General features: G+C 46.9%; 1 protein-coding gene across 3 annotated transcripts in view; it reads left to right on the plus strand.

Moving 5' to 3' along the window:
• Nucleotides 1-399: 399 nt before the first annotated feature.
• Nucleotides 400-9,815, plus strand: part of TTC19 (tetratricopeptide repeat domain 19) — a 22,941-nt gene continuing 13,525 nt past the window's right edge. For all 3 annotated transcript variants that reach the window (XM_015422045.1, XM_015422047.1, XM_015422046.1), the window contains exons 1-5: nt 400-617; nt 2,494-2,603; nt 3,725-3,835; nt 6,685-6,723; nt 7,639-7,695. In XM_015422045.1, the coding sequence (XP_015277531.1) occupies nt 452-617; nt 2,494-2,603; nt 3,725-3,835; nt 6,685-6,723; nt 7,639-7,695 (483 nt within the window). In that variant the 5' untranslated portion in view covers nt 400-451. The remainder of the gene's footprint in view (nt 618-2,493; nt 2,604-3,724; nt 3,836-6,684; nt 6,724-7,638; nt 7,696-9,815) is intronic.

Here is a 9,815-nt window from a genome sequence, read left to right on the forward strand (position 1 = left end):
CAGATAACGCTTTTATATTTTTTGCCTGGAGCAATATAGCCACTTACATCTTTATTATCTTCACAAGGCTGATGATTGAAGAAACTTGCGCAGGTACAAACAGACACCAACTTTTGGTACCTTTTTCAACCTCCGTTGCCTAGCAACAGCAGCCCTTCAACCCCCCCCCGAGCCCTCAGAGAGCCTGACCTGGATCACGTGACGACAGTCCCCAGTAGGCGACCTTTGCGAAGCACCCGAGCGCGCTTTATTTTTTAAAAAGTAATGACATGTGACCAAAATCTTTTTTTTTAATTTCGTCAGCCAATCAGACAGCACGCCCGCGCGGGCGCGAGAAACAGGAAATTACATATTCACACGCTACTTCCGGATACTTTCTTGTTCCGTTTCCCCCGCGTCACGCGGCGGGGAATACAGTTAACAAGGTCACCCGCCTTTTCTTAAAGGGGCCATGTCGCTATGGGCTCTGCTAAGACGGCTGCCACGAACAAAGCTGGCAGTCGCGCCGCTTCTAGCGGCCTCCGGCCGAGGCTTCTGCCGGCGCCACCTCCACGCGCAGGAGAGGCCCCGGCCGCACGGCGGAGCCACGCCCATTGCCTTCGGCCTCGTCCTATCAGGCAAGTGGGCGGTACTTCGGGAACCGCTAGTTGAAAGCACACGCAGGGGTGTGGCTTTCAGCGAAGGGGCAGAGCTTATTATGTGGGCGGGGCGTCTCCCTTGATTGGAGATCGGCACGGTGGAGCAAAGGAAGGCGAAAGCTATCAAAAATAATTCTATGCTGACAATTTTTGTGGGAAAAGAATCAAATTTTCTCTGTACTAAATTATATTTTACAGTTGTTAATCATACTTGCTTGGGTGTTGCTGAATTTCTGTCTTATGCACTAGGGGTGCCAACGGGAGAAATGAAACGTCTTTCACAGAGGCATAAAGGGATGCTATTCACCTGGCCATGAAAAGTGTCAGTGGTCCATTTCTATGTATTAAGACTCTGTTAAAGGTGCAGAACGTTTTTCTCCAGGCCTGTTGGCAACCACTTTATGCACAGGGAAAGGCCAGATACCCATACCTTCTTTTAAAAAATGTTGTTCAGTCACACAGTCGAGTCCGACTCTTTGCGACCCCATGGACCACATCACGCCAGGCCTTCCTGGCTTCCATCGTCCTCCGGAGTTTGCTGAATTTCATGTTCGTTGCCTCGATAACACTGCCTAACCATCTCATCCTTTACCGTTAAAAAATAAGCAACAACAATTGCCTCAAGTTGAGAGAAGTTTTTTTCCTGACTGCCCCTACTGCTGCTTATCCTCCCAAGTCCAGAACTAAATATTTTTAATGTATGTAAGGAAGACACAAATAGGGCCCACAAAAAGCCTTGAGCCAGGGTGAGAGGCTCAAATAGGGTTGTGAGCTCCGAGTTGAGAAATTCCTGGAGTTTTGGGATGGGACCTCAGAAAGGGATAATGCCAGAGAGTCCACCCTCTGAACCTACCACTTTCTCTAGGGGAACCAATTAGTTGTAATTCCAGGAGAACTCCAGCCCGCACCTGGAGGTTGGCAACTCTGTGTCCAGATCACGGGAGGTGGTCGTTCGGCTCTATTCTGCTATGGTCAGGCCTCACCTGGAGTCCTGTGTCCAGTTTTGGGCACCACATTTCAGGAAGGATGCTGACAAGCTCGAGCGTGTCCAGAAGAGGCAACCAGGATGGTGAGAGGGCTGGAATCCAAGTCTTACGAGGAAAGGCTGAAATAGTGGGGTATGTTTAGCCTGGGAAAGAGAAGGCTTAGGGGGGACATGATTACAGTCTTCAAGTATTTGAAGGGCAGTCATGTAGAAGATGTACCAGATCTATTCTCTCTTGCTCCGAATTGCAAGACTAGATCTAATGGGTGGAAATTACAAGGGAGTCGTTACCGGCTAAATATCAGGAGAAACTTCCTAACTGTAAGAGTGGTTGAGCAGTGGAACAGTCTGCCTCGAGAGGTGGTGGATGCTCCTTTGCTGGATGTTTTCAAGCGGAGGCTGGACAACTATCTTATGGGTATGTTGTAGGGTTGTCTTTCGGCTGTGCTCCTGCAGAGTGCAAGGGGATTGGACTAGATGACCTGCAAGGTCCCTTCCAACTCTAACATTCTATTATTCTAACTCTAGGCTCAAATTTCCTCTTGGTGTTGGTTCCTGAGGTGTGTCAGAGCAGCCCCCCATCTTTGACACTCATGCACCAAGGGTTGCCAGCTCTAGGTTGGGAAATAACTGGAGATTATGGGGATGGAAGGGTGGGGTTTGGGGAAGGGAGAGACCTCAGCGGGATATAACGCCATAGAGTCCACCCTCCAAAGCAGCCATTTTCTCCGGGGGAGACTGATCTCTGCTGTTTGGCAATAAAGTATAATTCCAGGAGATTCCCGGGCTACACCTGGAAGTTGGCAACCATACATGCACCCCAAATAGCATCCTCTGCATGATGGAGTGATGCCCCTTTTCTCTCCCCAGCTTCTTCTCTGTTCTCCCAAGAAGCTGAAGAGGAGACAGAGAAGGATGCCACGGAAAGCCTCCTAGAAGAGGCAGAAGAGGAGATAATTTTTTTGCTGAAAAAAGCCAAGGTGAGGCAGCGGAAAGAATATTTGAGTTTTAGGAGAAAAATGCCCCTGGATTTGAGGCTTGACTATTTGTCACCCCGCCTCCACAAGTCCTTCTGAGGATATTGTCTTTCCGTGCTGCCTCTGTAGCCAGCTCTGGGTTGGGAAATACCTGGATATCTTGGGGGTGGATCCTGGGGGGGTGGGGAGGGGAGGGACCTTAGCCGGGTATAATGCCATAGTATCCACCCTCCAAAACAAACATTTTTTCCGGGGGAATTGATTTTGGTCGCCTGGAGACCAACTGCAATAGCAGGAGATCTGCAGGTGCCACCTGGAGGTTGGCAGCCTTATGTCTCCAGTGCCTCTCCCCATGGCACTTCCATGCACCCCTACATGGGTGGAAATATGTGTAATGATTCCATGTTTTGGTGTGTGTATTTCTTTAAATGTTTTGTTTGACCGTAATACTGTAAGAAGGCTGATAGAGGGAGACAAGTGTGATGTGACTGGCTGATGACTGAGAGTGTGGGAGGAGGGGTGTCTATGAGAGTGATTCTGTGTGTGAAGTTTGAAGGGAGAACATAGTTTTTGAGTCCTTTCTGTGTAAATAAGACAAACGGTTTAGTCTGTGTGAATATGGGTTTTGAGTCTATTCTGTGTGATGAAGACAAAGAGTTCAGCCTGTGTGGCGATATAGATGAGTGAGAGATTAGACTGAGAGTCTACGCCTGAGTGGAGTTTTGGGAGTTTGAGAGACTGTTTGTGAGATCAAGCTTTGCCAGTTTTATTTACAAGTTTTTTTTTATAAGCAACAGTTCAAAATATCTAGGAACCTATTTTGTTCCTTATTAAATAAATCATTTTTTTTGTTTAAACTTATCCCAGAAATCAGAACAGTCCTTCCTCAGGGTCACATAGTCCTCTGAAGTGCCCAGACCCTAGGTCATTCTACCAAAAGAGAGAGATTTGAAATTTTTAATTCCTGGTGGCAGCAGAAATCTACCAAGTTTAGGTACACGGAGAGTATTTTAAAGGTGAAACTGTCTCCCCAATAAGCAAGGACGCCACAACATGACACTTTATTGTATCTTCCCAGCTTTCCACTCATTGGTTTGGGGTGGTTTTTTCTCCCTCCCCTCCAGCTCTGCATCATGAAAGGAGAGCTGGAAGAAGCTGAGCGGCTCCTGCACGAGGCTGCCCGACTCTCTCACCAGTCCAACAACAGGAATGGCATCATCTACACGTATGACACGGTTTGTCTGGGAACAGCTCTGTGCTTTGCAACAGTGAGATTGGTGTGAGGTAGGGTTGCTGGCTCCCAGTTGGGAAATACCTGGAGATTCTGGGGGTGGAGCCTGAGGAGGCGGGGTATGGAGAGGGGGAGGGACTTCAGTGTGGCATAATGTCATTGAGTCCACCTTCCAAAGTCGCCATTTTCTTCAGGGGAACTGATCTCTCTTCTCCTGGAGATCAGTTGTAATCAGGGTCGCATTACGACGTCCTATGGGCCCTGGGCACTTTTGCCTTCGTGGGCCCCTCCCACCATAATAATATCAATATTAAAAATTATTTTTGATATAACTTTAGATACCTCAACATTTTAATGTTTTTGTTTTAGGCAAAATAGATTTTCGGGGGCCCTAATTTTTTTTTTTCTGAGGAGAGAAAAAATTAAGACATTTTCTTTGACCATAAACGTTCATTCCCCCCCACCCCACTGATTTTAAAAGAAAATTTTTGTGGGCCCCTAAAAGTATTGTGGGCCGCAGGCACTGTGCCTACTGTGGATAAGTCGGCCCTGGTTGTGATCCCAGGAGTTCTCCAGCCACCACCTGGAGGTTGACTACCCTAGCCGAGGGACAAAATGTAAACGCTTATAAAGGCCATTAAAACTAGGGCTGCCAAGCCGCGGCAGGGGATCCGCACGTCTTCACAGGATCCCTGCCGCGGGGGACAGCGATACGCGTTGCACCGCCATCGCCAGGATGTGACGCTACGTGTCGCTCTGGCAACGGGACTCCAAACAGCCCCGCGGCAAGGATCCTGTGAAGATGTGCGGATCCCCCGCCGCGGCTTGGCAGCCATGATTAAACCTAAAGTAATGATTCAAGTCCTTCTTGAAAGTGGGTAGTCAGCAGCTCTTGAAATCAAGAGTGGTGGGGTGGGGGCAGTGTCTTAGGCGATTCCAGTGGTCAATGTTGTGTCTTAACCATTGAAACACAATGTTAAGCTTGAGACCTCAGCCGGATTCTAATCTGGAACAACACCATTGGCTGAAGCATGTTCTGTAACCAATGAAATGTAAGAGGTCTGTACTGGAGGGAAGATAAATGATTGGTTGTTATCTATGCAATATGATTGGATGGTAACTATGTGAGGGCGTGGTTACGCCAGCCCGGGAGAGTTTAAAAAGGAGCTGTGCTCCACTGCTACCTGTGTGTGTGGAGTCGTGTGTCGTCTGATGCTGTGTGATCTTTGGAAGTTCTCGTTCTCAATACAGCTGATTCACTTTGTTACTTACTTCGTTGTTGAGTTGCATACTTAACAGTCAGGTTTCTTGCCTCCTGGACAGGAAAAGTAAAAGGAGAATCCATCATCGGTCTTCATTTTTATCTCCCCCTCCCTCCAGGGATCTCCCAGTGTAGTGCATGAGTCTCCTTCCTCCTTTTTATCCTCAAGTGAAAGAACTGGGGCTCTAAAGAGCCGCCTAAAAATTCTATCTCCTTGCCTGCATTCTGTTCCTACAGCAGTGCTGGGAAATAACTCAGGCAAAGAAAGGGTGATTAGCCTAAGTTTACTTAGTGGGCTTCAGGGTTGGAGTCGGTATTTGAACTTAGCTTCTGTGGATATTGTAACTCTGCATGCAAGAGGCTTTGGGTAGACTTGGCAGTTGGCCCCACCCTCTCATGGGAAAGACGTTGAGCCTCCTTGGCCCTTGCTTGTCTTCAGTTTTTCATCTTATAAGGGACCTCCCCTTTTCTCTCTCTTCCCTGGGCTTGGAGCTGTAGTAAGTTAACCTTTTTGTTTTGTATAATACATTTTATTAAAGTTTTTACGATAATACAAAGTGAAAGTAAACATCAAAACTTCAGTGAGTTATATCTACGCTAAAATCAAGTTAACACTTAATGGTATAGGGTGAAAATTTTAGATTATGCACAATCACGTTTGCATCTCAAAACTTAAGATCGGAAACTAAAAGAACATGAATACAAACACAGTCAAGAGTACCATTACTGAACAATTGGATCTAAGTGACCTGCTTTACCAGAGCCATAGGGTATCCATCACTGGAGGAATATCCTGCAACTTGGAGAGATAAGATAGGGTAGGAAACCATACTGAAGTAATGTTGGTACGGGTAGGACATTTATCAAAACACGTAAGATTATCCGAGAGTTTAGCCATAATATACATATCCCACAACTTTTTTGAAGTTAATCTGTTCACAATAAGTTTTTTTATATAAAAATCTGCCCTCAAATGGTACAATTTTATTTGTTTTTTCATAACAGACAAACCTAACATACATACATATAACACAAACGGGGGTATCAAATGCTTAAGTTTCCAATAATATTCTCTATTATATATAGAGAATATATAGAATATAGAGAATATCTATTAGATAGATATTCTCTGTGTAATACAATATCACATATCATTATTTTCTATGAGCTCACATTTTTGTATCTTAAAACCAACATCTGTACCTGCTATCTCAATGTTCTAACCTATACTTTGCTCTAGGGATGTTCACAATAAGTTAAAGGTACCTACATGAATATGTCATGTGACATGTTGCTTCTGTTTTTGTTTTTTTTAAGTAAAATTTCTTTCTCCTGTTACCACTGGAGTCAGATCATCTTTGTAGCTTGTTTGAACAGCGTTTTCCCCTTATCCGGGAAACGTTGAGGATTGAGGGTACTGTGTAAAACTTCTGTGCTTCCAAGGCATTTGATTTTTTTAAACATTTAACCCATTCGCTTCTGCCTGTTTGTGGTCCCAGTGCTCTAATCACTGTACCACACAGGCCGTCATACAAAATGATTGTGTTTATGTAAATCTATTCTAAATAGACTCTTCCTCTGCTATACTGCAGATGGCGAACCTGGCCTTTCTGCGGGGGCAGCTGGACCATGTAAGTGAATGCTATAAAATAACTCCCACTGCATGTTAAGGGGGGCCTGGGAGGGCCTGGGGTTCCCAGGTCTGGGTCGGGAAATACCTAGGGACTTTGGGGGTGGAGCTCGGGGGTGGTGGGGTTTGGGGAGGGGAGGGGCCTCAGCAGAGTATAATAGACTCTGTCCTCCAAACCTGCCATTTTCTCCAGAGGAATTGATCTTGGTCGTCTAGAGATCAATTATATTAGCAGGTAGGTTGGCAACCATACCTTCTTGGGAGGACAGTCACCACATGAAACTTCCTTATACTGAAGCATACCATTGGGCTGTCAAAGTCAGCTCTTTTTGTAGCAGGGACTCCTTTGCATATTAGGCGACACACCCCTCATGTAGCCAATCCTCCAAGAGCTTACAGAGCTCTTCTTACAGGGGCTACTGTAAGCTCTTGGAGGATTGGCTGCATGAGGGGTGTGTCGCCTAATATGCACAGGAGTCCCTGCTACAAAAAGAGCCCTGAAAGTCAGTATCGTCTGCTCAGACTGGCAGCGGCTCTCCAGGGTCTCCGGCAGAGAACTTTCACATCACCTCCTACCTGATCCTTCTAACTGGATTTAACCGGAGACTTTCTGGGTGCCAAGCAGATGCTGGGTCACTAAGCCAGAGTGGTTAAGAGGGGTGGGACTCTAATCTGGAGAACTGGGTCTGATTCCCCACTCCTCCACCTGCAGCCAGCTGGGTGACCTTGGGTCAGTCACGAGCTCTCTCAGCCCCACCTACCTCACAGGGTGCCTGCTGGGGGGGAAAGGAATGGAAGGTGATTGTAAGCCGCTCCTTCAGGTAGTGAAGGGTGGGATATAAAACCAGCTCCTCTTCATCTCCTTCTCTCCTCCACTGTGCCCTCTCCATTGACAGTTGTCCATTTTTCATTTCAGGCAGAAAAACTCTTCAAGGCAGCCATGACCTTCCTGCTGGCCGGAAACATGGAACAAGTAAGGACCCCCCCCCTTTCGAGGGCTCTCTCCCAATGTCAGCAAAGCTGGTCCAGTGTTCCTAGAGTTCCGAACTTAAAAATCAGCAAATGTTGCAAGCAGTGCCAAATTGCATGGCTATCTGGAAGAGGAAGGGGGAAAAGAGAAGTATCTGTTGAATCTTATTGACCGAGAAGAAAAAAAAACAAGTTGCTTACCTGTAACTGGTGATCTTCGAGTGGTCATCTGTGCATTCACACCCATGGGATACAGTATGCATGCGCTGGATCGATCGGCATTGTAGCAAGCTCTTAATGGATTTTTGCGCCCAGACCTCGGGCATACACAGGAACCCCACCATGCATGCCCAGAGGGGTGGGCACGGACATCCCGCCAGGTCCTTCGAACCGCCGCGAATCAACCCCTATGGAAAATGTAGAAGCTGACAGCAGCGGGGAAGGTGGGCGGGTGGTGTGAATGCACAGATGACCACTTGAAGATCACCAGTTACAGGTAAGCAACCTGTTTATCTTTGACGTGGTCTCTGTGCTTCACACCCATGGGAGATTAGCGAGCAGTGGCCTACCTGGAGGAGGGTGCTGGCAGGTCATTACTGCGAAGCCGAGGATAAGATGTGACGTCCCATGTTGGTACGAGAGTTCTTTCGGACATCTAGGGCGTAGTGCCTTATGAAAGTGTTAGGCGTAGCCCATGTAGCGGCTCTGCAAATGTCCCTTAGGGGAACTCCCTGGAGGAAGGCAGTTGAGGCTGCAACAGCTCGGGTTGAATGAGCCCTGATAGGGCCAGGCAGTGGCTGTTTGGCGATCAGATAGCAGAGGCAGATGAGACCTACAATTCACCCTGACAAACGCTGAACCGTGATGCGAGTTCCCAGCCTTGCTGGTGCATAGGAAATGAACCGTTGACAGTCACGTCTTGTTGGACGGGTTCTGTTTAGGTAGAACAGAAGCGCACGCTTCGTATCCAAAGTGTATAACAGCCTTTCCTCTGGGGATGTTGGAGCAGGGAAAAAATTCGGGAGGAAGACCTCTGCCTGTAGGTGAAATTCTGAAACTACCTTTGGCAAGAACGAGATGTCAGGTACAAGGCGGATGCCGTCTGGCAAAAATGACAAGTAAGGAATGTCATGTCTGAAAGCCAGTATTTCTCAAGTAAAGAGTGTCATGTCTGAAAGCCAGTATTTCTCCAACTCACCTTGCTAAAGTGACAGCGACCAGAAAGGCTGTTTTCCAGGACAGGAATTTTATGTCGCAAGTTGCGAGCAGTTCAAAAGGTTTCCTGGTGAGTTGGCGAAGGACCAGGGGAAGGTCCCAGGGGACAACAGGAGTTTTGATGGGAGGTGTAAGGAAGACACCAACCTGGCTGTAATACAGCAGCTCAGTAGAACTGAAGGACGGCAGGAGGGGGAGGATCAACCTTGCAAGTCTTCACAGGAACTGTCCGGTACTCAGCTTTGCAAGAGCTGCACAGCTGAGATCTTTTAATGGACAGCTGCACTGGAGACAGGGAGGGGCAGCGTCTTAACAGGTCCTTCAATAGATAAAATAGCAAAAGGTGTGGGGGGAAAAAGGATAACGCGCGTTTGGTGGGTAGGATGTTTTCCTACCTTGTGGAGTTATTGTAAGTGCTATTTTAATTACTTTTTTGTATTTTGGCAACCTCCTGAAGGACGTTTGCTTTATCCTTAAAGCATTGTTAATTGAGGTTGCCTTTGTTGTTTTTCCGACAATAAAAGCTTTTTTTGCCTAATTTGCCAAGCCTGATTGTGGAGCCTGAAGTATTCTGCCAGAGAACCCGAAGCCTGTGTCTTACATGGTGGCATGGTGGGTTGGCTCAAAGCTTAAAGATCAAACAGGCAAAAAGGTGAAAGAAGGCTATTAAGAAGGACTGCTGATCCATGGATTATTCGGAAGGGATATTATGTAACATGGACCCAGTGCTGGCCTCAGTAGGATTAGAAGGATCTTTTTATCAGGAAGAGTCCTTTCGAAGATACTCCTCTGAGAAAGTATTTGATACGAGACTAATTCTAGAGGAGTGTAATGATAATGAAGCTGCCTTAAGGAGGAGGGTCTCACAACCGAAAACAGATGAGAAAGCCTGGCAAACAGGAGTACAGA

Source organism: Gekko japonicus, unplaced genomic scaffold (assembly GCF_001447785.1).
Source record: "Gekko japonicus isolate JY-2015 unplaced genomic scaffold, Gekko_japonicus_V1.1 scaffold182, whole genome shotgun sequence".
NCBI classification, from domain to species: domain Eukaryota; kingdom Metazoa; phylum Chordata; class Lepidosauria; order Squamata; family Gekkonidae; genus Gekko; species Gekko japonicus.